The 25,402-nt window shown below is 34.4% G+C and overlaps 1 protein-coding gene across 1 annotated transcript in view; it reads left to right on the top strand.

Moving 5' to 3' along the window:
* LOC106109127 (restin homolog) overlaps nucleotides 1-25,402 on the top strand; it is a 31,867-nt gene that overhangs the window by 4,901 nt on the left and 1,564 nt on the right. Inside the window, exons 2-8 of the mRNA XM_013290530.1 lie at nucleotides 22,770-22,832; nucleotides 23,019-23,093; nucleotides 23,757-23,849; nucleotides 24,434-24,586; nucleotides 24,660-24,896; nucleotides 24,972-25,161; nucleotides 25,317-25,400. Coding sequence (XP_013145984.1) covers nucleotides 22,770-22,832; nucleotides 23,019-23,093; nucleotides 23,757-23,849; nucleotides 24,434-24,586; nucleotides 24,660-24,896; nucleotides 24,972-25,161; nucleotides 25,317-25,400 — 895 coding nt within the window. The remainder of the gene's footprint in view (nucleotides 1-22,769; nucleotides 22,833-23,018; nucleotides 23,094-23,756; nucleotides 23,850-24,433; nucleotides 24,587-24,659; nucleotides 24,897-24,971; nucleotides 25,162-25,316; nucleotides 25,401-25,402) is intronic.

Here is a 25,402-nt window from a genome sequence, read left to right as displayed (position 1 = left end):
TTCTTGTTCTTACTACAGAATCAATATAAATTAATTATTTTTGTTTTGTTGTAATATATTTTTACAATACAAAAAACAAGGAACTAACCAAGACTGGCTATCTATTTTTAAATCTATGTAAAACACTTAATTGCGTAAATAAAGACTACGATTGTGAAGGTATATCTAGATGTTATATAAGTATAAAATGTGTGAATAATGAACTAACGTAAAAAGTTAGACGCGCGGTTATCTGACATAGTGTTCATAAAGATGAATCTATTAGGAATCTGACAAGGCCACTGATAAACAATGAAACAACGTTTGTATGTTAATATTACTGTTCATTGAAATAAAGTTACGAACAGACGGAAAACCATGACAGAAGTATGGTATATCTGTTCCACTATTTTATTCTCCAAACTTCACCAATATACATGTTATCATTATTAGATGCAATTACACTTTTTATTGTGTGTATATATTGACAGGAATTGCAATAATAATACTTTTAAATTAAACCATATTACGTAATCTGTCCCTTTGTAATAGTAATAAACTTAAAACTTAAGTAACAAAAATTGAAAGGAGTCTGTGCGCGTACGCACAAAAATATAATAAAAACATATGTTTACGGCCCTTACACAAAATATTTTACACATTATTGTGACTAAAAAGGTTCTTAAAAAAAGTCATTCCGTAACTTTTCCTGTTTGTTAAACTCAATATCATAAGCAATACAGTAGAACCTCGATAACTCAAACCTCGGTAACCTAAAAACCTCTATAACTATTTTGTGTTTCCCTTGCACTTTAACTTCTCGAGGTTCTACTATATTTAAAGTCCCGAGTAGATAATAAGATGCCAGGTTGTATATTTTTTATTTATCCGTCGCAATAGAATAAAAATCAGTAATAGACATCTTGACTTTTAATTTAATAGCTATTTTGAACAGATTAAATTGCAAGCATCGGCGCGAGACGCTCAGATACGATTCAATAACACGATGTCTACGTGATTGAATTCTACCAGCCTAATTTATTTCATCGCAAACTCATTTATATATTACCCAAGAGACGTTTGTACAAGCGTTCCTTGAACGACGGTTTTGTTAATTAAAAAAAATTAACTGGATTATCGTATTATTGGCTGTTGAAGTTCTATGTTAAATGTTTTTTATAACAATTTTAATACCATCTGTTATGAGTAACCTTGTTTTATAATAACCTATGACACAAGACAAGACAATAGAACTGAACGTCAAAGTTATGGTGACAATGTTATATCCTGGTGTATAATATTTTTTTCTTAAATTGAATTAGGACAAATCTCCAATTATGTTTTATTAGGGTTAATGTGTAGGGTATTGTGTTATTTCTTAAAATAGCGTTGGTTATTGTTAGAGTTTACTAACTGTATAAATTGGTTAGTTTCTGGTATTCACAGCGTGCTTTCTTATTTTTGATATGTGAATGTTATCAACTGGCTTTCTTGTTAAAGTAAACAAATTACCAACTCACAATATAGGTTATCTATCAATGCACATTTATAACATAAATTATTATTTATTTACTAGCTTTCGCCCGCGACGTCGTCCACGTGGAATTAAAAAAAAACAAAAGTGAGTAGCCTATATGTTATCCCAGACTATCCTTTACATCTAAACAAAATTTCATCGAAATCCGTTAAGACGTTTGGGCTATAAACTCTAACAAATATCCAACCATCCATCTAAACTTTCCCATTTATAATATTAGTAAGATTAGCATGACAGTGAAATTACCTTTCAAGGATAGAGGAAACTTGGGGAAAGCATGGATGGATTGTGCTTAAGAGTAAATAAATGCTTATGGAGATAACATATAGAAAAGTAACTATCTAATGAAATGTTGACCCCTTGTGGTGTAAAAGATCTCACTCAGTAATAACACAGGGTAGATAGTTCAAAACAATTTTTAACTTTACATAGTCCCGTAGCGGGCAACACAGCAATTATAATTATTTTTAAAAGTAAAACATTTCAAATATCTTTTATATTTAGAAAAGTAGGACACTTGCATCTAAATATTTTATGAAACGTTCGTTCAAGACACGACGAGCTCAAAGCATTCACGTCGATTTCTATTTAGCACAAAAGGCAATAAAGTTGGCAGACATCGCTATCTCCCGGCGCGTCGTCCGCTTCCTGACGCTTCTCTCCTTACATACTGCAGTAATATACCACCCATATACAGACTGTATGCACGGCACTGAATGCTATATCTTGCCTATATACTCAACGTCTTGTTTTGGTAGTAAGACATTGGTTAAGTTATCTAGACTAATTGACAATCTTTTACAAACAAAAGTTTTAAATAACACTGTTGATTGTAATTTTATTATTCATGTCACATATAGAATGTGATACGAAGATTAGATCTACAGTAAATCTGGTTTGATTGTACAGACAAAATCTTTTATACCTCTTACCTGCGTACTTGAAACGTGGTTAATTTACCAAGAAAATAACGGTTTTACTTTGTTTTGTTTTTAATTCTAGTGTTGTTTTGATGAGTGACATAATTTGACTTCGTAAGAAACTGATGCAAATAAATAGTTATAGTTAGTTGTTTCTTATGAATAAGAGTATAATAAAATTCAACGAAGCGCTAGATAACAAAGTTGTGTCTTTATATTCGAAGGCCGCTAATGCAATATTAATACCGGACTCGTGATATCATGCTTTTAATTTAGAATTATCTTTATTTACTATAACTTGGCTCACGGCGGAGGTCACATAAGATACAACATTCAAAGCTTTATTATTTTACTAGCTTTTGCACGCGGCTCCGTCCGCGTAAAATTTTAAAATATGTAATAAGAAAGAAATGAAGAAAAAATAAGTGTAAGTCACAGATAAATTACCCTACTAACGATGAAAGAATTTTTAAAATTGGCCTAGTAGCTTTTGAGCCTATTCATCACAATGAAACAAACGAAGTTTTCCTCTTTATTATATTAGTATAGATTAAATTTAAAACTTACTGTTTGTTTCCACTGTCGTAATATGTCTATAAAGTATATATTGGTAGGGTAGGGGGACAACATGTTTTCTACAGGGGTTTATCTATTTCTGTTTGGATGGATTTGTTAATATTATACAGAAGTAATAAATTACCAAGTGACACAATAACGTTGCTATATGTAATTTAATTTAGTTTGTTATATACATAGCATTATATTCCCAGCGCGCAGTCTGGCCTATTTATGTTTTGTTACGTGATTTGGGCGAGGTCTAGATCCCACAAATGCGGGATGATTACATACATACGTAAGCTATTCATAATCACAATGTAGATCAGAGCTCGTTACGTTGAGAGGATACTGTTATGCAGAGTCTCGTACGCTTGTATTTTAAGTTGGGATTTTACATGTAATTTTTTCATACATGCTGTATACCAATTTTCTGTGACGATTTTTGTCTGCAACCCCTTAGTAATACGAGAGCAATTTGTGTTTCCGGGAAAGGGTTCCGATCCGGAGCGCAAACGTAGGCGTGTCCGCATCCGTATATCGAATGTATCGACCAGTAAAACTAAAGGTCACCTTACTTTTAACATTAGTTTGATTAGTTTATTATGTTTTTAATCGACCTAAAGTAATGTAGTTCGCAACCTTCTATCAGTAAGTTATTTTCTTATTGTGTTAGTACCTATGAGTAGTTGATTGTTTGCCATCGTATTCCATGAAATATATGGTAAATATACTCATAATACGTGACTTGTTCGTCGTCATACTTGGGCGAGCTACAGCCAAAACAAACATTCGACTCTCAGTCACACGGTAACCCGATATCTTAATTTTGAGCTAAGCTTGTTGACATTTCCGAATGACCTTTTTTGCTTTAGAACAATTATGCGATGTTGTAACAGTTGCATTGTTCTTGTAACCGGAATGAAAATGAGTGTGCAATTAATGTGAAATTAACTTCGAAGACTTCATTTAATGTAGTTTTTTTTAATTGTAAATCTTCTTAACTCTTTATATAACATTAAACATTATTTAAGATCTCAAATTAAAACTGAAACTGAAACTGTGTTTTGATATTTAATTGTCCCGAAAATTTATGTTCGATTTTTTTTATTTTTAAAAGATTTTAGAGATCCAATATACGCAATATATAATGTTTCAAGTGTAAAATCCGTGAAAGTACCGTTATAAGCTTGCTTTTCTTCCTACACGAGGCACCCTGCTCACTCTCTTTACACATGACTACACAAAAGTTCCCTTTCGAAGCACTTTTAAGTACACTCTCCGTGACAAGTATACAACTCATTGTGTTCCCCTACTCCTTAAACAATAGAACATTCCTGACTTTACATTTCCTTTCTTAAGTGAAAGTTTACTTGGTATTTACTTTTGAACGTATACAATAGGTTATTGATTGTTAAGACGATGAAACTTTTTCAAATTGACTCAAAAAGTACTTTCATTCTACGCTTAGTCTTAATTAATTAACCCGTGAATTGCCTATTAATTAACAATTATGTTACAACACCGGAACATGTTTAATTTGGAGAAATTTAATTAATTATTCACACATTGTCTTTATAACCGTGATTTTTAATAAAAAAAAAAACTTGTTTGAGACATATTACTTAAAGACCAGACAAGAGAAGATGTTAACTTCATGATGTTATTTTTATATGAGGACTGAACAGGGAGAGCGAGATAATGACAGACAGTGCAGTACTGCAATTGTTTTTACAGAACGACAAAACAAAAGACTACTGTTTTCTCAAACAAGAGCTGTACTGGGGTTTTCACTACTCTGTCTCCCTGTTCTGCCCTCGTGTGAAACTACATGCATACTCGTAACCACGTTCAGATCAAGATTTGAAATACAATATCCTGCGCGGCGCTTCGTTTGATCATGTCTCTTTCAGACGTTAGACGTTAGGTCTGTAATATAAGTCGCCGCAGTGGTATTGACCCCATACAATGTAACACGTACTCGTTGATAGATTACAATTATATTTTATTTAAAAGTAATAATAAGGATTCACGATACTGTTGTCTCGTTTTTTCTAAGAAGTGATTTTTTTTTCGATAGAGAAACCCTAAGGTAGCTGTTATAGTCCCCCTACATGTAGCATATCACTTCATACGTAAAAATCGTCAAAAATTACTATATGTACATTTATTTAAGCGACCAATTTTGTGTATTTTTTTTGCCAGAAATTATTGACCGGGAAAAGACAGAGAAATTAAAGTAAATCAGGTTACGTTTAAATTGCATTTAAAAAGAGATAGCTTAATATTAATCCCACGGTACTACGACACTTTCGTATTTCTCGGTAGAGTAACAGGACCGTATTACCAAAGTCTTACAAAGCGGTACCTTACTCGGTATAAGGTATTCGGTCAAAGAGCACGTAGTGCGTGCCTTCCGCTGCAAATCCGTATGACTCAAGGGCCGCTTGAATACCAGCCGGTCACTGCTCCGTTATTTACGTTATTAATTACCGGTTATCGTTGATTACTATATTAGATTATGTTTTATTACATGTTGTACAACTAACCTCTATATCGGTCATATGGAGTAACTATTTATACGCTTAAAAGAATAACCTTTTTCCAATACTGTATATGCTGTAAATTTAACTCGGAGAATATGTATACGGTCTTTTTAGGACTAGTGTAACTTTTTTTGTGGTATAAAAATAAATTAAGTTAAAAGGATAGTAAAGGAACAGGTAATTTTTTTTGAAAAGGAAATATACTGTTACAAAATAAATTTGATCTGTCTCGGAAATCGTCAAAGTCACATGGCGAATTTTATAGCATCACCTTGTTGGCAAGGATTTTCCTGGGTTGTAACGAAATTTAAATGTAATGATAAATTCCTTGTTCTCCTTATCCGATAAGAGTATCTCAGAAGTTTGCGTAGGCGGAGAAACCTTTCATATAAAAGTACACAATTAACTATCAGGGAAAATATCCCTTAACTAGCTTTCGCATGCGACTCCGTCCGCCTGGAATTAAAAAAACTAAAAGCCTATGTTCTTCCAGACCTTCTTTACGTCTGTGACAAATTTTATCGAGATCTGTGCAGCCATTTAGGCTAAAAACGTTCAACTTTCATTCTTTCGCGTTCATATTATTAGAAAGATTACAATGTTATTCTGTTTTTTATGTTCTTGAATGTATTAAACTCGACCACATGATTTTTTTATTCCACTATTTCAATAGACTAGCAAGTTTTTTATTACATCATAAGCGTGTTGTTTTTCAAACTTTACACATAATTATGCAATTAACTATGTTTGTAAAGCCGCTTATCTTTTGAAAAATTAAAAAAAAATGTAGTAATCTCACGCATCTCAAACAAATCAAGCTTATAAACAATGTTGAATTCTGAGAAAACTTTCAGCTATGCATCACGTCGCTTGCTGTCTGGTTTACGGTCGTGTTCAATTTTTATTAGGTTTCGCTCGGATAATAAGTCTGAGAGAAACTCGTGATTCATTGATGGAAGTCATTTGTATGCACGACACGCTTCTTACGACTGCTTTTCTCATTTTAATTACACACTTGAAAAGTTTTCCTTTACATAAGTTTATTAACACGTACGTTGTTATAACACGACTGGAATCCGAATTCGAATGTGGAAACACTACCAGTATCGGTTTCCGTTTCCATATGGCTTGTCATCAACTTGTTTTCATTAATGTTCGATTGGCAACAGGTAGTATGCGTAAACACATGCTATGCTTAAATTATGCAGTCAATGTTGTAGGTCAATTGATATGTTGGATGTCTTTCGAGTCAATAGAACAACTATTATCCGAGTGGTCATATTGACTGGTTGTTAATAACACGTGATTGTCTCCTACAAATTGTTATTGACCGCTTCAATTGAGAATTTTAATGAAACTAATTCGTGATCGGTTTCTAGTAATGCTGTTGAAATTACTGTCAAATGTTCGTGACCTTTATCAAAGGCCGGATTATAAATGCAAACGGATAAAACATTTTTAATTCAATGTACGCATCAGACCGTTGATGAATAATTAAAATTCAGTCCGACGAGTGCATCAAATGCTGTTTTGTTTGTTATCCTGATTACACAGTTGTCAGATTAGTGTGTGCTTATTTTATATTTCGATCGATATATTTATATCTCAATTCATATAAAGAGAAAAAAATTGTGTTTTTTATGTATTGGAATAACTCAAAAACTACTGGGCCGATATCAAAAATTCCTTCACCGTTAAAAAGTAACATGGCTATGTTTTTATCATTTTTTTTTTAATTTTACGAGGAGGAAGTCGCGAGCAACAGCTATGTCTTATAAAAGTCAATTTCAATTCGAACCCACGATCAGCTCAATACAGATGTTGCAATAATACCATTAGTCGGTTATGGTGGTTATAATAAAAGCTTTATCATTGGCTATGGTTGCATAATAACTGGTCGCGATTAATCATTGCTAATGCATCCATCTGTCTCTGGTATCTATGGCGCAGTATTAGGCAACTGACGTACATACTTACGCTAATTGAATTATTAACTGCGAGATACTATTAATAGCCGTTATTTCTATGTCGGCATTTCCGCATACACATTAGATAATTTAGAATGCAGTTTTTATTTGAATGTTGTGGACATTTAATTATTTAGTTATTTATTATAGCACTTTTCTTATCTGTAAAGTTAAAACACTTACTTCCATAAGTTAGTGTTTTGCATTTACGTTAGTTAAAATATATAAATGCAATCCAGCTTTGAGCAATATCGTATATTTATTCATTAAACATATCTCACTAATTGATAAATCAGCGCTTTGCAATGCAATTGTAGATAACATTAATTTGAACTGAACGCTTTCAAGTTTGCCGCGTATTAGTTCACTTAGGATCTTTGACCAGCATAATGAAAGATACACACGTTAGGTTGCAAAACGGGTTTGAATTTATACCCTTAACCTAACGTGTGTACATTTGTTATACTCATAGTTAAGTCAACAAAAGTCTGTTTCCAATGAAGAGTTTACTCGAGTATCATATCCAACAAGCTACGATTACAGCGAAGACATGGTGTAATAAAAGTAATATAAGAAACGGATGCGGTAATACGAATCAGCGAGAATGTTCGACCTCTCTATATCTCGCTTTCTTTGACCCGTTAGAAATCGCGTGCCAAAGCCGCACTTGGCGTTTGCATTGCGACACATACGCAACACAACTTGAATGTCCAATTTAAGATGTAAATCTAGATCCGTGACGAAATTATTACTAAGAACGGCAATACACTAATCTAAGAGTCATATATTAGCTAATTTGTTAAATGTCGCTTTTCCTACGAAGTCGATAGTGTAGTTTATGTTTTAGCTGGTGGTTTTAAACTTACCATATTAGCAAAAAGAGGAATCATAAACATCCGTCTTCGATTGGAACCTCCATATTTCAATACTAATTAGAATGGTCCTCATTTTGGAGACTATTGATTACCATCTCTGGGGAGTTTCTGGTTATCCATTATATTATATGGCTTTAAAACTTACATCAAATACAAGCCGTTTAATTATTTTCCATAATTTTAGTTTTGTTAGACTTTAAAATTCGTTTCAAGGAAAAGTTTGGAATCCTTCCGACTTTAGAGTTTCTACTGCGTTTATCGTCAGTGGAATTTTAGATCCTATCTGCAGTATTTTAAAGGATAGGCCAATCCTCGGGCTCTCCACTTTCAGTTTAATTTCCTTTACCATACCGCTATCGCACTTCTAAGATTCTCTATCTTCGGTACTGGCATTCCTGAATTGATTATACTGCAAGCAGCTCGACTGTCTTTTTACTATTACAAATATTCAGGCATACGTAACCACGTAGTTTATTTACCAGTAATGCGATTTTTTGTTATGGTTGATGAAATAGCAAAAGTTATAGGAGGTAAAATGACATCGATCTTCTTTTTCGATGACTGTGTCCTCGATGGAGCCCTGATCGATGTAAGTAAAATAGCTTACGCCCGCGACTCCGCATGCTGGTATTGAAAATAACATAATTAGGTAGCCTATGTGTTCTTCCGGACTATGCTCTACATCTATGCCAAATTTCATCGATATCCATTAAGCAATTTATGCTACAAACTCTAACAAACATCCATCCATCATCTAAATTTTCGCATTTATAACATTAGTAAGAGTAAGATTATAATAATAATAATGATGGAGAGTAGCTGATAATTGGCAATTGTAAGTACAAGAATTAGGTCGGACCACACAAATGTCCCACTATTATGACTGGTTCTACGTAAACTGTTCAATAGATATCAGTCATAAGTGAAATTTGCTGGAATGCGTTGATATCTTGAGTCCGAGTCTTATCAGTCGTTTATTATTAGTACGCCTGATATTATAGTAGGTCATATGTTGTTTTGATTAATATATCAATAGTTTCGTCTCGATGTTCACTGTACATTTAATATGACCTTGGTATATCGTAGCCACTTATTAAATTTTTTGACACATAATTTATTCTTTGCGGATAATATGTGTTTACACACATTGAATGATATATTTTTAATAATAACTTATTTGAAATTCAACTGTTCGTATATCCATCTCGAATTTACCTAACCAAATTAAATATTACCCGTCGATGTCTCGTGAAATATTTGATATTCCACAAACGGTCTTATGAATATAAAAATAGTCATTTCCTCTGATTATGTAAATTTTACTTTGGCGACAATATTTGGTAGATATACTGTGCGCTAAAATCCACCCCCTAAAGCCGGGGCAAAACAAAAACACAGGCGTAGCGGCGCGTAAGGGCGAGCGCGGGGCGTCGGCAAACCTCGACCCGTCAGTGCACATTGAGCCAGCGAGTGAGACACGCGTATTGATCAGTCTAGAAATATTATACCGGCTAGTATTTTTAAAACAGAAAAAAAGGCTTTTATAGTTTCGTATTCAATAGAAGAAAAAGCTTTTATCTAATATTTTTTTAAAGGGAGTGGAAGCAAAATGCCGGTCGAAACGAAAATTAGCTTTTCCGGTAAGTGTTATCTTACGTTTTCCACTTCGCTGTCTCTTTAAGTATTACTTAACAATTCGTGAATTGAATTTTATTTTACAATGTTGAATTATATAAAGTAGTATAGTTTCAGTCCAATTCAAGTGATATATTGTAATCATGTTATTTTCCTTGTACGAATTTTGCATATTTATTTAAGTTTATGAAAAAAAACTTTGTGTTAACACGAAAAATAAAGTAATTGTTTAGTTAGCTGGAGTTAGTGTTTTTCCATAATTTTACTACAAAAATGTTAATATACCTACATTATTAATTCTAGTATACCTACTACGTAAGTGTCTTCGTAAATAATATAACAGTGTGCGGTTTTAAAAAATACTTCAAAAATATTCCAAAAATAATCTTTGCGGCTTCATTAGCCTAATTATCGGTCGGATCTTGGACATAATATTAAAAGTGGCCAATTACGTATATTAAAAAAAATGCATTTTGGCGATTGCAACATTTTAACTTGCCAAATAAAATGAAATACTTTTGCCCACACCGTAATGCGTCGGTATTCGTTTTGCACAGGACGCAATAAATGAAATAATAGCATGTTTTCTGTTTGTAATAACGTGGATAATGGTTTAATTAAATTCTATTCACGTACTATTAGTACAGTATATCATAAACAATCAATCAGACAGATCTAGGAGTACATCGGGCGCTAGAACCAAGTGCGTCACATCAACTACGTAGTACTGCAGTTACTTTTATTTATCCAATTAGAAAAAAATACCCCTTTTGATAATTACTGTAAACTTCTTACACTTTTATAAACCTATTACACTTCGATTACTAGTGTTTTTAAGTGTTAAAAAACAGCATTTAAAAAGGAGATCTATGGATGTTTATTTTGAGTGCTGCGGAAATACTTAAAAAAAGTGTAAATTTTTTAGAACTGTTTAGAAAAGCTGATATAATAACATGTTTTGTTCGGATGGTTGACAGTGTAAATAAACAGTTACTGTTTAAATATCTCTTCTAGTAATATAATATCCACGAAATGTTACATCTATATGTTGCTATTTCACGAAGACGGTGTATCTTTACGAATATATTTTATAGCAATTTATTCGTGCCTCGACGATTTAGTATTACAATTCAACCATGACAATAGACATTCACTTAACCTATAGTAAAACAAGGCTGCAAAGTGCAGTTATGCCAGTTTTACACGACGGCAGAACTGTGCACCAGAGCAGTAGACATTGGAGCACTGCTATTGTCTAAACGCGCATGCCGTTACTGTTTTTACAGTACGTTTAAACAATATGTATACTGGACTGCACTGCACTGTCCAATTGTACCCTCGTGTAAAGCTGGCGTTATAGATTCAGATTCACTTGCTCCATATCGTGACTCGCACCGCATGAGATCATAAATTATGTGCTCACTGTCTCGCTCTTACATAATATCTATCTAGAATAGTCTAATGTAAATGACAATATTGCACCGGCCATTTGTCAACGTACACATTATAAATTATGATCATAAATATGGACTTTAAATCTTAGTTGTATAAGGGAAACCCCACGCTTTAGAATCACAGGCAACGCTAGATTATTCGTTACATTAAAGTGTTGGTAACACTGTTCATGCTTTTTTATTACATTTTTTAACGATTTTACCGTTTTATTTTCATACGTACCGTATAAACGACGTGACTAAATAAATTTGTACAGTAATGTGTTGTCTCTATGCGGTCATTTAACATTTTGAAATGCGTTTATGGCCGTCTGGAAGCTTTCTCCGCCTAGATTTATCCTTTACAAACAAACCAGCCTCGTAAAAGATATCTCATTTAAATAAGAAAACGTTTTTACACTAAAACGTGAAGATACTTTCATAGATATATTGCTCAATATATATCAATAAAAATAATAAAGATAAGGATATTGTGAAAGGCTTCATTTCTAAATATAGATTTTATAATACTTTTTATTTTTACACAACAGAATATATTTTTTGTAAAGAAACATGAACTTGTAATTTACGTTACGCAAGGTCTGTTATTTATGAACAGAAATGTATTGTTAAGGTGCGCCTTTCCGACCCCCATCCCCTGCGGATCCGCCCCAAAACTTCGCCTTGTTCACGGTGCCGTAGTTTGCACAACACCCGTTTTACATTTGAAACGAACTTCCTGATTGTTTAAATTTTCATAAAGCGCATTGCAGCCAATTCCCCTGTATTATAATCCTCAACATTCTATAATACTTAATATCTTTTGCAGAGTGTTTTAGGAGTAAATAACTAAAACCCGTATCGTTCGTTTATCGTTTAGTGAAAGCTTTTGTGTGAACGTAGAAAATTAAACGCATGTGGTAAAAAATGTAGAAAAGTCGACGAAAATTTTTGACGTCTAAGTCTCGAGCAAATCATTGGACCGAGAAGGTTATTAACATGCTAAAAACAAAGGGCGGTAATAAACGAATCCTCGATTATCGATGGCCATTTATGACAAATGAGGCGTTCGTTTATAACCTTTTCGACCTTCACGATGCAAAATATTACATTGGCGTCGTTAGCACATTCTCACTTGACAGTAAATGTTTACACACTAGAAATACTCCGTTGAAAATAACTCGAGTAGCTTGTTATGTTAATTTGGACTAGAATGACGTGACAGATTGTGCCTGTCCACTTGAAATGAGTAGTCTTCACTCCAGCACGCTTTAGAGGTCTCGTCCTGTGATGTATGCGTACACCAAAGCAAACACTTAAAAGTGCTTTTTGTTGTGCGAGAAAAATTTCTGCTCTATTTGAAATTTAAATACTAGCTATATTTTTAAACGATAGATCTCCGTAATGCTTTGAATACAAAGAATTTTATTAAGAAAATATTCTTAGGTTGTCTACTTTTATAGAATTTTTAAATGTAATAAAAAGGTATTTGATACCATAGTTATTCTACGTTTATTTTAAAATCCTCAGATGTTTTAGATGTTGTCGTATACGAACAAGATTAAAAATAATTAAGGAAATAATTTCAGAAATTGTACATATTTCATCTAAGTAATGAATAAGTTATCGTTTTTCTAGACGTTAGAGTCGTGACGACCGTGACCTCTTCGTGGCGCCTTATTCTTGTCCGGTGTTGTATGTCTCTGTGGGGACAAGCCACAACATAGTTAGCGGCGGCAACAACCGCTCGACCTTGTTTAAATCTATACTATTATAAAGAGGAAAGATTTGTATTTTTGTATATATTTAAATAACTTAAACTACTGGGCCTATTTTAATTTTTTCACCATTAAAAAGGTACGTTATCACTGACTATTATAGGTTGCATTTGTCCTATTTTTTTATTTCACGTGACAAAGTCGAGAGCAACAGCTAGTCATCGATATAACGACAGAATCGTAAAATAACCGTCACCTCCATAAACAACCTCAAAACGAAACGTATTGAACCAAAGTGAATGTCCTTTTTTATTATTTAGGAATTTTCCCCATTTTAATTATTACAGACATGCAAAATTACTAACTGCAATTGGCAGTTGATTTTTTCCTAGGCAAGTTATCCATTCTTAGTAACTCCAGCTAATTTTACGCTTAATGTTAAACGATTGCAATCATTCTAGTCATCTTTCGAAACATCAATTAGCTGTCGCAGATAAGTAAATCTGTATTTTACATTGAAATAGCAACCAACTGTAAAAATATCCCTGTAATTTTCCACTGCATACGATTGTACTTTGTACGATTTCTTCATACCTTTTTCATACCTTTAAAAGACGATAACGGAAATGCATAAAAATAAAAAAAACGGATCAAAACTCAGTTGTTTTTCCGCCACCCTTATCTTTAAAAACCAGTTTGCATGCTAATTTATGTGTAAAACATTGGAGTCACAGACGGAAATTGTACAAATTAACTTTATTTGATCACTTACTTTACTTATTCAATAACTAGCTGTTCCCATGCGACTTCATCCGCATGAAATTTTTTAGTTTACGTTTGTCAAATTATCAATTACAAATGTCAAAATGACATGACTTGACAACCTTGCTTCCTTGATGTTGGCAGCAACTTGTGGTCTCTTTCCCACATTAGGGTTTTTATCCAAAATATTTACCCCTAAGTTTAATGGTGTTGAAATATATAGCCTAAAGCGTGACTTAAGTGTAGGGCTATTTATTAAAGAGAGAATTAATAAAAAATATGCTGTAATTGCTGACATCTTAGGCAACAAAGAATTGTGTGTTTACGCTTTATTATAATAGTATAGATAGATTATGATTGTGGGAATAGACAAAATGTACCTTATAAACTTCTACCCTTACCCCCAAATAATTGTTGGCTAACATTGTAATATTGTTAGCCTATAATAAACTAATGCTCGTTTAGGTTACATAGTATTTCAATGTAGGTCTTGTTGAGTCTCGTTAGCAGGCATATTGTAATTCAATGTTGGTCGACCGTCCTTCAGAGCGGTACGCAGCGATAAAATCACTAACAGCTAACACAAGGTCGCCACTCACCAGGGTTAATGCCGATTTAGGATATACATAACTGTACCTATAATATGTACTTAGGTTACAAATTATAAATAATATTCTTTTAGATCAGGTTACCTAAGTTAACTAAGCTTTCAAGTATGAAAACGTCCTCTATAGCCGGTTTCTCAGGTACTTTTAAATATTCTTTAGTGTACCAAAAGGTTCGATAACTTTATGAAATGCGTTTCCGAACGAGCTAAAGTTTTACTCCGTTGTAACTTAGATAAACCTAACACTAATAAATGACTAGATAACGAAAAAATACATGGAAACTTTAGTAACCCAGAAATAATTCACATACGTGCAGTGTTCCGCCACCATCGTATGTTAAAAGCGACTTAATTGGCAGTTTCCTGTCTCCTTATCCTTATCGGAGATGTGGTTGGTTAGGAATTGCTCAATTACACGATTTGGCATTGTTGTCGGTCAACCGTGTCGCGACTGCAGAACAGGTGTAGGGGACTTACGTGCGCCTTGCGTGATACATGCCCGCATCGTCTCTGTCATATCAATTGGCTGTCATTATGCATGTATACAGAGATAACCATCAACGGGGTATGCCGCGTCAAATCAATCATTATTATGGTCATTTATTCTGTTATGTAATCTTTTGATTAATAACATTCGAGAAGTCTTGTAAACATTAGTTACGTTTTAATTCTATATAGAGTAGATGGAAAAATATCGCTATTCGATACGCTCTTTGCAAATTAAAATCAAGAGCGGTTGTTTATATTTTTTGTTTACTTTGTAAATCAGTCAATATACCTTGGGATTTGGTTTCGATTTCATATGTCGTAGTGACAGCGCTCGTCATGCGTAACGGACCGAGCCAAATATGCCTGGGCGATCAATCATCAGCCTCCATTTACATACGATTTTTTGTGATGAACACTCGAGACGTTTTGACTGGGGATAGCCCGCATGACCGCGCATAAATCTTAATATCTTTTAGTTATTGTAAATAAACAATAAGCTATTAATGTTCTGTTATTCACAGTACTAGAGTAAAGTATTTTACATACTCCTGGAGATTTTCTAGAACTTCCATATTAGGTTTTCCGCTCGTACAATTTTCGTTTTTTAATCAGTTGAATTATTTGGTAACTTAGAGTTAAGAGCATCAAACTGTTTAAGTGGAACTTTGTAATTTATAACGTTCTAAAGATGATGCCAAGATTAACCATAGTATACCCTGGAAGCAAATCTCCTTGTTGATACCAAGCTCGTGCCCGATAAGATGCCATCATAGTTGTCTTCATAATCCGACTAAACATGACGATAGTTATCTTTGACTTGCTCAGTAAGCATGCTTTATCTGTATTCACTGCCAGATAAGACATACAAGCTCATACATCTCATATCATATTAGTTGGTTAAAGTTGTTTTGACCATACGTGTATTCGTTTTTTGTACATTAGCTCGTAATCACCTCTCACGATTGGCGCCACTGGACAGGTTTACTCGTTATCGTGTACTTAATGTCCTTTTTTGCGACAACCCTTTTTAATTTACTTTGCAATAAATATGAATTGTATGGAATATTTTTAAAGTAAAATCAGTTAAAAAGATATCGTTCTTTTATCACTTACAAACAACACATTAAATTAATATAACATTTTGCAAAATATTAATTCGCTGCGTGGATATGTCGTATTACGGCTCTTGTTTATTAGTAAATTTCTTGTTTAAATGATCCATATGTATACCATGATTTCTACCATACGTATTAAAAAAAATAATTCTTTACCCACATGTAATGTTAGTGCTAGAACTATTTGCCTAAATGATTAAATAAATCCCCAGTACTTACAGTCGTACTTTTTGTGTAAAACCCAGTCATTACTAAAGTTTTCAAGGTAACGATAAAAACTTAACTAAACGTTCTTTTGTATTTTTTATAGCGAGCTAACAGAGTTAGTAAGGACTTGTATACTGCGCAAACAACTGTTACATAAATCATTAATTCTATTGGTTGTAAATTGATGGAATGCTGTACCAATGACATTGGTGCATCTGCATTATTCATAAACATTATATAAAAATTCCAACATACTTATACCTTAAAAATCATGACTTTATTTTTTCTAATCGCTTTCATAAAAATCTCAAGCCTTTCAAAATTCGTAACATTTCTGCCTATTTTGCTTTACCTTTTATGCATTCTTCGTTACACAGGTAAGAGTATTCCTTCCACTGTGTTCGTACCTAAAACTTCCGTACCGACCTGGAAATCAGCCAAATGCTGTCTCCATTTATCAATACAGCCCTGTTATATCATAGGTCGAAGACATGCTTTATTTATAGCCCCCGGAACCAGGCGCCGTCTTGTCTAGACTAGACTTTATTGAATATTCCCTTTAACCCGCCCATAATGCATTTGCGGTTGTCTATTTTATATACGGATGTACGCGTGCGATTAAATACGCGGGCATACCCTATTATCATGTAATTATGTCCATTCGTGCATATAATATGCGGTATGAGCCCTGTCGGCGACCGGCGACGCTCCGTTGTTTTATAGTTATTCAAGCGATCGATACGTAGACTATGTAAACTACGCTCCAAGTCTGGCTGTTTTCTACGCAAAATGTAGCCTTTTGTGAGAATTAAAAAATAACAATGTTGTAGAATAAAGCGGATTTGGTTTTCGTCTTCTAGATTCATTAAAATAGACAAAAAAGCACTGAATATAGCTTTAAAAATTAAAAGGATACTTATTATTACCACTGGGGGGCTTAGAGCCTACCCAAAGCCTGGGGTTGACTTGGCCATAGTAACCATAGTATTATTTATTTATTTATTTAATTAAAACTAAAACTAAATAGTAATTTAAGTTTTGTTCACTGTATCATTTTAGAAAAGCAGTTTGATAAAGATTTTGCTTTCCGAATATAGTCTTGTTAAATGTGTTGACGTTTAGGTAGTTACAATAAAATAGAAAATATTATGTTAATCATATTCAGTCAATAGCCTTTTAAGATTTGAACATTTCTATTATTCGAACGTTGACATATCGTAAATGGAAATGCGAAATAAAAGTAGTTTCTATTGGACTACTTACTTTTAGATATATTAGGTACGTCGTCGTTAGAATTGTTATTATAATCAACAAACTGCTCTAATCCTAGTTGTTAGTGTTGATAGTCTCTTGTTAACAATCTAGTATTTATATGACTTAAGTTTATCTTATCTTTGTTTTATACCATTTATATTTGTCATACATTTGTTTTTTGTTTTGGTTAAAGTAATAAAAGTGTTCTATAATAACATGTTGATCCAAAAAAAGGTTAATAACAACGTTTTGTTAAATGGTTTTTGATTATTATCCTCTTGCCTTTGTAGAATGATCCTGCAATAAATATCGTAATTACGTTCTCTTAATTAAATCGAATATCCAAGATTTGGAAACGCTTAGAATCCTCGATTCACCTCTAAATCGAATCAAATCGAAAAAAAAAACAAAGAGCCAAAAACCTGTGAAACCTGTTTGAATTGAAAATTTTAAGTTATATGCTATATGTATATTTAATCGATTTTAGCTATAACATAAGTTAGCGTTTGTCGCGGAGGTGGAGGCGTTCGTGTTTTGCCGGTGCGGTGTAAATTGCTTTGTTTACAAGTCACTTACGTCAGTCTTGCTTGGAGACGCACTCGCAAGTTCAAGGTGACTTGATTGTTGGTGAAGACGCTTTTCTTACTAACACGCGGTACTACTTAAATAGTTGAATATAATAAAGTTTAAGCTCGAATTAAACCTTATAAATCAGTATATAATTCTGTGAGATGTGAAATGGGGTAAAGAAGGTTTTGTCACACTTATGTAAGACAGGTGCTAAACTCTTCTAAGATTGTTTTAGTTGTCCAATTAATTGCATTGCAATCTTTATTTCATAGAACGATATGCCAGAAAGACTACAAACCCGACATGGTTGTACAATTGCTCTCGCGAGTTATTCATTAAATTCGAAATGTTTTACTTGTAAATGTTAAAGACGCAGTAGAAATCTGGTTGATCTCACGTCGTTACTCGCGACCTGTGTACACAGTTGGTCTGCTCCTTACAAGTACGTGCCCAGCCTGTCGTCGTGTATGGTGCAACAGTAAACACTGACTCATCTCCTTTGCTAACATCAGATAAGGTGATTGTTAACGCGCAGGAAATTGCTCCGCCACGTCTTTGTAGCTTTATGGGGATTGGAAGATAACGCGACTTGATTTATGATATAAAAAGTTGACATAATTATAGTGTACTTTCGGATGAAATTAATTGACACGAACTTTTGAGTGTAGATTAAATATCCCTAATAAATAATAAAGTAATTTCTGCGTATATTTAAAGTTTTAATATACCCTACAAAGTACATATTCGTTGTCAGAATTAAATTTGCTCACAGCTTGACCTACTGTTCTCTCAAATTAAGCTGAGGTCAAGCTGCACTTCTTAAATCTTGTTGCACTCTAAGAAGCACATATTTTATACTCGTTTGGAGAATTCATTAGTTTACCTACATTTTTAAGAAAATAATAAGAGTTTTCTTAAATAAGGTTTGCAATAACATGCACGCCCTGCCGTTATTCTATTAGTTATGAATGTTTTAATGCTACCATTATTATCTGTTAAGTTATTTTTATCCTTCGACATTCCTTATAGGTGATAGTAAACAAGTCAGAATAGTTCACGTGAACCTAACATTTGCAGTACTAGCGGAGGTTAGTTACGTTTCATTCCCTTTCAATAACAATTGAGCCCGTGAGAAACAAATACGGCTTCTGTACTTGTGCCTTGTTCCTTTCATGTAACTAAATAGATGTACTAAATACAATTATGAAAAGGTATTCTGCTGATTATTACTTCTTACCAATATTAAATGCCCAAGTTTGGATGGATGGATGTTTGTTAGACTTTATAGCCTAAACTGCTGAATAAATCTAGATTGAATTTGCCATAGATGTAGATGATAGTGGGGAAGAACACATAGGCTACTTACTTTTTCATTTTAATTACATTCGGACGGAGTCGCGGTCGAAAGCTTGTTAGGAAAGAAAGTACTTAATCACGATCAGGTTATTTTCTAGCCAATAGATGAAATATAAAGAAAAAAGAAAAATATAAGAATAAAACGTCATGATGTGTGGGAAGCAATCATTTATCCATCTAACTACCTTCCTGTGCCGTATCATTCGCGATCTTGTAATGATTGATAAACCTTGTGAGTAATTAAAGACATCGATTTACATGATTTCTTCTTTACATCATTAGGAATGAAAAAAATGTAACTGACGTCACTAGTCTTGACCGTAACTTTTTTATCAAGCTTTATTCGGATCACATCAATTCAATAAAAATTGCGTCGTGCTGTGTAGCAGTTTGTAATGAAACAAACGTATCTCCCGGACTTCCCACTATTAGAAGCATTTTACTAGTATCTAGTAAGATTAGAAAACATGACTTAAAAAAACTTAAGACTTAAATGTAGTTATTAACTGTTAATAAATTACAACTCATCGTAGTTCATGCACATGCAGTTTTGGCCTAATTAATACAATAAGGTGTCAATAACAACCAATTAGTATGCATTTCGTGTCCGCTGCGAGTAATTATGAAGCATAATCGTACGAGCTGCTACGTGTGTCGCTTGCCTAATCTATTGCTTAGGCACGGATCTATAGGATCGCAGTTAGTAAAGGTTAATTCACGAAATCCGCAACCAAACGGTGATTATGTAACGCCTTAATAAATTAAAAAAATATAAACTCTGCTACAGTTGCGATGTCTTAATTAAGCCAATCATGACGCACTTAATACACAAATTACTAATATTGTATTGCGCCACGATGTTTATTCATTATGCTGTATTTGTCTTTTAAGAACGCTGTTTATACCTTTATGAATCATTTCATTTACCAAGAATTGTACATAATCAATTTATCAAAGTGATACAATTACTCGATTATTAAAAAATGTCGATAAACAACCCACACTGTTAAAGTACAGGTGCGTAAGCTCTCGCCTAGAATATCGATTTTTGAGGCCCACTCCCTAGGTAGTACTCGTACATTTGGTTAGGATTGCGGTAGTGATGCAACCGCCAACTCGGTCACATCTAGTATTTTCGCTCAAAGTCAGATAATTATAGAACTAGATTGCCCATCTCTTCCTGTACCACTTCTGCATGACCTTTCCTACCAAAAAGGTTGCGATAGGCTTTTGCTTTATGATTTATTAAATAAAAAAGAGGGAATTTGTTTCTTATATATCGTAGTTTATACTTGCTCAATACTAAACGAAATTGATACATAGTCCAGTGAAAACTTTACTTTGACGAGAGTATTACTAACGGTAATTACTGCAAAAGTATGGTTCAACTTTCTTGTTCAATGTTCATCAATTACACGCAACGTTAGTCAAAGATGAAAATTCGTCTCTCCGTATTGCGGATGAATTGTATAATTGCCGTTGGAAATTGCGCCTCCTGCAATAGAGGCAGACTGCATCGATCGCTGAGGACCCGCCTCACACGGGAAACGAGCCGAGTAATTGCCCTCAATTGACGAATTACTCTAAACGGAGGAGGCATATCAAAGTATGTAATTTCGACTTTTTATTCGTTTCGACACGAAAACACCAAATTTTAGAGATCGGCGTAAATTTTTGGATCCGCTTGTCTTTTTTATCCTACAAGTATTCTCCAATATGTATTACAAAGTAAAAGTTTCTCGAACCGTCTGCAAACGTAATATGTCTGCACTTGAACTTGACCACCGTCGCTTAAGATATTTTCGTTCGAGTTACGTACTCAATACATTCGATAATAAATTCGACAAATAATATTCGTACTTGAATACCAATTACATCATCGACGTTAAGTGAACCATACATAAGCATAAATGTAGACATTATCATATATTTGTGTTTATATTTCTGCGTTTCCACTGTTTGGATTTACCAATGTTTCGGTTAAAAAGTCTTTACTTTAGTAGTTACTGTTTAGCACTTCATTCAAGAAGCACGGAAATAGACGTAGAATCGGAGTGAAGATGATAATAGAAATGAAACTTACTTAGCTGACGAAATGAGAAATACTTCGTAAAACAGCTATGATGCTCTGAAAATCGGAGTATTTTCATATATACTACAGTTTCTGCTGTTTCCACAGGTACATCGAAAAACATAAGCATTTTCGAACTGTTCATACATAACAGTTTTTCACATGTTAACATATGTTAAACAAATACCATAAGTTGTCATAGAAAAATTCCTCGTACAAAATCAATATCTTTTGTAAAATATCCAGCTACTTTGCATACACATTGTGATATACATCAGTTGAAACATGCGGTCTGTTAACATCACAATGTAAATGTCAATTTGCAGACAAACGTGAAAAATTCTGCTTATTATGCAAAGTATCTCAATTAAAGATGACGACTTAAAGCAATAGATTACGACAGAAAAATGTTCTGAACGAGTTTGTTACCTTATATTGATAATTGTTATGTCCTTGTTATGCAATTGTACTCTTAAGCTTTAGTTAGATTGTAAAAGAAATTAATTGAAATTTTACATAAAGCCAAAAAATACTTGATTCTTGTGTTTAAGGATGTCCAATTGGTATAGAAAGTCTATACTCTAGAGTAGAATTTATACGAGTGAATTGATAACAAAAAAAATGATTTATATTAGCAATAATTAAAGATCCCAAAACAATATAATATATTAATACTAAGTAATCAATTTAGTAGATTGTCGAAGCGAGACATGTAGGCGTCATAGGGACCGCGATGAGCCTCAGTTTTACATAAGAGTTATGAATCGCAAGCCCACGCTCGCCACAAGGCCAGTGCCAGTGCGCAGTTGTGATGATTAATCGGCTCACATTCGATCAGTGCCGGACACGACATCAGCCCAGTATCTTGTCTCACCCACTATATCGCCTTTGTGAGTTATCCCACAAATAAATTATATATTTTTTAAACATTTTCTATTATTATATGCTGCATTAGTTGTTTCTATTTCATCAACATGAATCTCTACAAATTCAAATTTATAATATTTTCCAAAACTATCCATTAAAACTGCATTTTCTATGTTGTATTGTGCTATACAATTTTCAATTTGCTCTTTGTACATTTGTGTCATTTCTATCATACTTCCAAAATGTTATGTCGGCATGTTCTTTTTAGTTATCGCTTTACGTGTTTCCGTTTTTCTGTTGTCGTAGACGTCAGCTCAACGGACACCCTGAGGAAATCGAGCGACGACTATTCGCGAAAACATTTATCAGGTAAGTTTTATTTTTGTTTAATCAAAATAATACATATGTTGCGATGTGAACGGCATGCCAGCACGGTTTTGCGATCATATTTCAATTTCACGTTATATCATAGCTTTTTTCTGTACATATATGTATCTAAAACACACATTTTCACAATTATGTCACGCTTCTGCACGTCGCGGATCTGCATCGCAGATTTGATCGAGGCCGAAGAAGACGAGGTGTCGAGCAGTCTACCCGATAGGCATCGCATGTTTAGAAAGGCATCCAGTAAGTCTATCATGCTTATATCTAGAAGCTACATCTGTAAGGTGCCAACACAAAAGACATCAACACGAAACTTAAAGGACAAAATACGGTTAATTAATGTCATACAGTTCACGAAAAGGTTACAGTTTGTGTGTTGTCATTTGTGATACAAATAGGTGAAGGCATGCTACATTCATTTGCACTGGATATAACGGAGTGAGGTGACGGAACTTAGAGACAGCATTCCTAACCAGCCACAATTAAATTAAGAACAATAATATTAAAACAAAAATTAATATTTAATACAGTAAAGTAAAACTTTAACTTTTAAATTGAAACCAAGCAATGCATGACACGGTACTCATAGTTGACAAAAATGTTTTGTGGACGTTTGACAAACATTTAAAGTGGTTACACCTACAGCCGTTCGTCAAACACAACCTAAGTAATGAACGGCATTGTTTTGATATTACGTCCGACATACTTTTTTGTATTACAGCTTTGTAAATTTTAAAAACTTTTGTGGAAATAACATGGATGATAGAATTGACATAAATTTTACTAATTCATAATTTTTCAATCCAAAATATTGGTTTGTGTTTGTATCAGCCTGTCGGTAGCAGGTAGCATGGTGTGAGCTGGTTAGTAGTGGCTAATGTTTGTGTGTGTCACTTGTGTACGTAGCCGCTAGCAGCTCCTTCAGCGGCAACTCGATGGACGCACTTTGGGAGAAGCATCCCCGCCGCCTCAGCGAGGCAGGCCTGCGGAGGTCCTCAGGTGCGTGCAAACATCACTATGCACTTTTCAAATCACATTCCACGCCCTATCAAGGCCGAAAAACATTCACGTGGAAATGATTTGAATATCTGCATAAATCACAATTATCATACTCGTACGTCATTCACGCTCGTAGATCGCCTACACATGCGCTTTGGACGCTGCCGATTCATTGGATGTAAACAGTTAGTATTAAGCACATGTGGTATCGACGGTTTGGATTTGGTAATCAGCATGGTATTTAGAAAATATTTCATTAGGTAGAAGTCAAATGCAGTTTGTTTTGAGTAGTGACTATAGCGAAAGTCCTATAGTTTTAAAGCAAATCTTCACGTCCGCTAGTTGGAATGCAAATGGCCGTTTAACGGGCCTTGCAGTTGCACACAAAGGTATTCAAGTCGTGTGCGCGTAGTTAAAATATGTGCGATGAATAAGGAATGCAAAGAGGATATCCATATTTAGACATCTTGTAAACTCTAGTGATTGTCACTTTCTATAGAAATTCTTAAGTAAAGAAAATAGAAGATTCTAAGGATTTGTTACAAAGAGATGTGAATAATGTACTATAATTTATGTCATTTCAGACCACAGCGTCGTATTAACAGAGGACACAGATAGCTTCATAATTGGGGAAAGGGTTTGGGTAGGCGGGACTAAGCCTGGCCAAATAGCGTACATTGGCGAAACACAATTCGCACCTGGAGATTGGGCCGGTATCGTCCTCGACGACCCAATCGGTAAGCAATGTTACCACTTCTTTTTAAAAGTTTAAACTAGTTATATGTCTCTGACGGCCTTATAAAATTTTAGGTAAAAACGATGGATCTGTTGCGGGAGTGAGATATTTCCAATGTCCGGAAAAGCGGGGAGTATTCTCCCGATTGACGCGGCTGACCCGAGCGCCGCTGGTAGGGCACGCCGCTCACGACGCATCGCCGGTCTCCGATGCCGGCAGCGTGTTCGAACGACCACCTTCAGGTGCTGCGAGGCCCAGGCGCACGCTCTCTCCTAATGGAAGCGTTCGCAGTATCGTTAGCAGTAAGATGAGTAAGATACTACTACTATATTTCTTTATACAATTGGTTAAGATATGATTTGAAACTAATGTGTATATTTTTTTAGATGCTTCGATTTCAGCAACAGCGAACGGAGAACTTCGCCTGGGGGACCGCGTTATAGTATCGAGTAGTCGCGGCAGTAAAGCAGGGATTTTGCGTTATGTTGGAGTTACCGAATTTGCGACTGGGGTTTGGGGCGGCGTCGAACTCGATGACCCTCTCGGAAAAAACGACGGTTCCGTTGACGGGAAGAGGTTTGTTAAAAAGGAAATACAGGTGGATTGTGGTTATCAGCATTTCAAATTAATTTGACGTTGACTTTTTCTACTTTCCAAGTATTTTATCATTGAATTATATTGGAATAATACTCCGGCGAACGCAAACCTGTAATATGACTACATATTTTCAGGTACTTCGAGTGCGCACCACGTTTCGGCCTTTTCGCGCCGATTTCGAAAGTATCGAAGTCGCCGTCGAATAGGAAGCCGGGCGCGT

This window comes from Papilio polytes, unplaced genomic scaffold, assembly GCF_000836215.1.
Source record: "Papilio polytes unplaced genomic scaffold, Ppol_1.0 DF821289.1, whole genome shotgun sequence".
NCBI classification, from domain to species: Eukaryota; Metazoa; Arthropoda; class Insecta; order Lepidoptera; family Papilionidae; genus Papilio; species Papilio polytes.
This window is presented reverse-complemented; position numbering and strand designations above follow the sequence as displayed.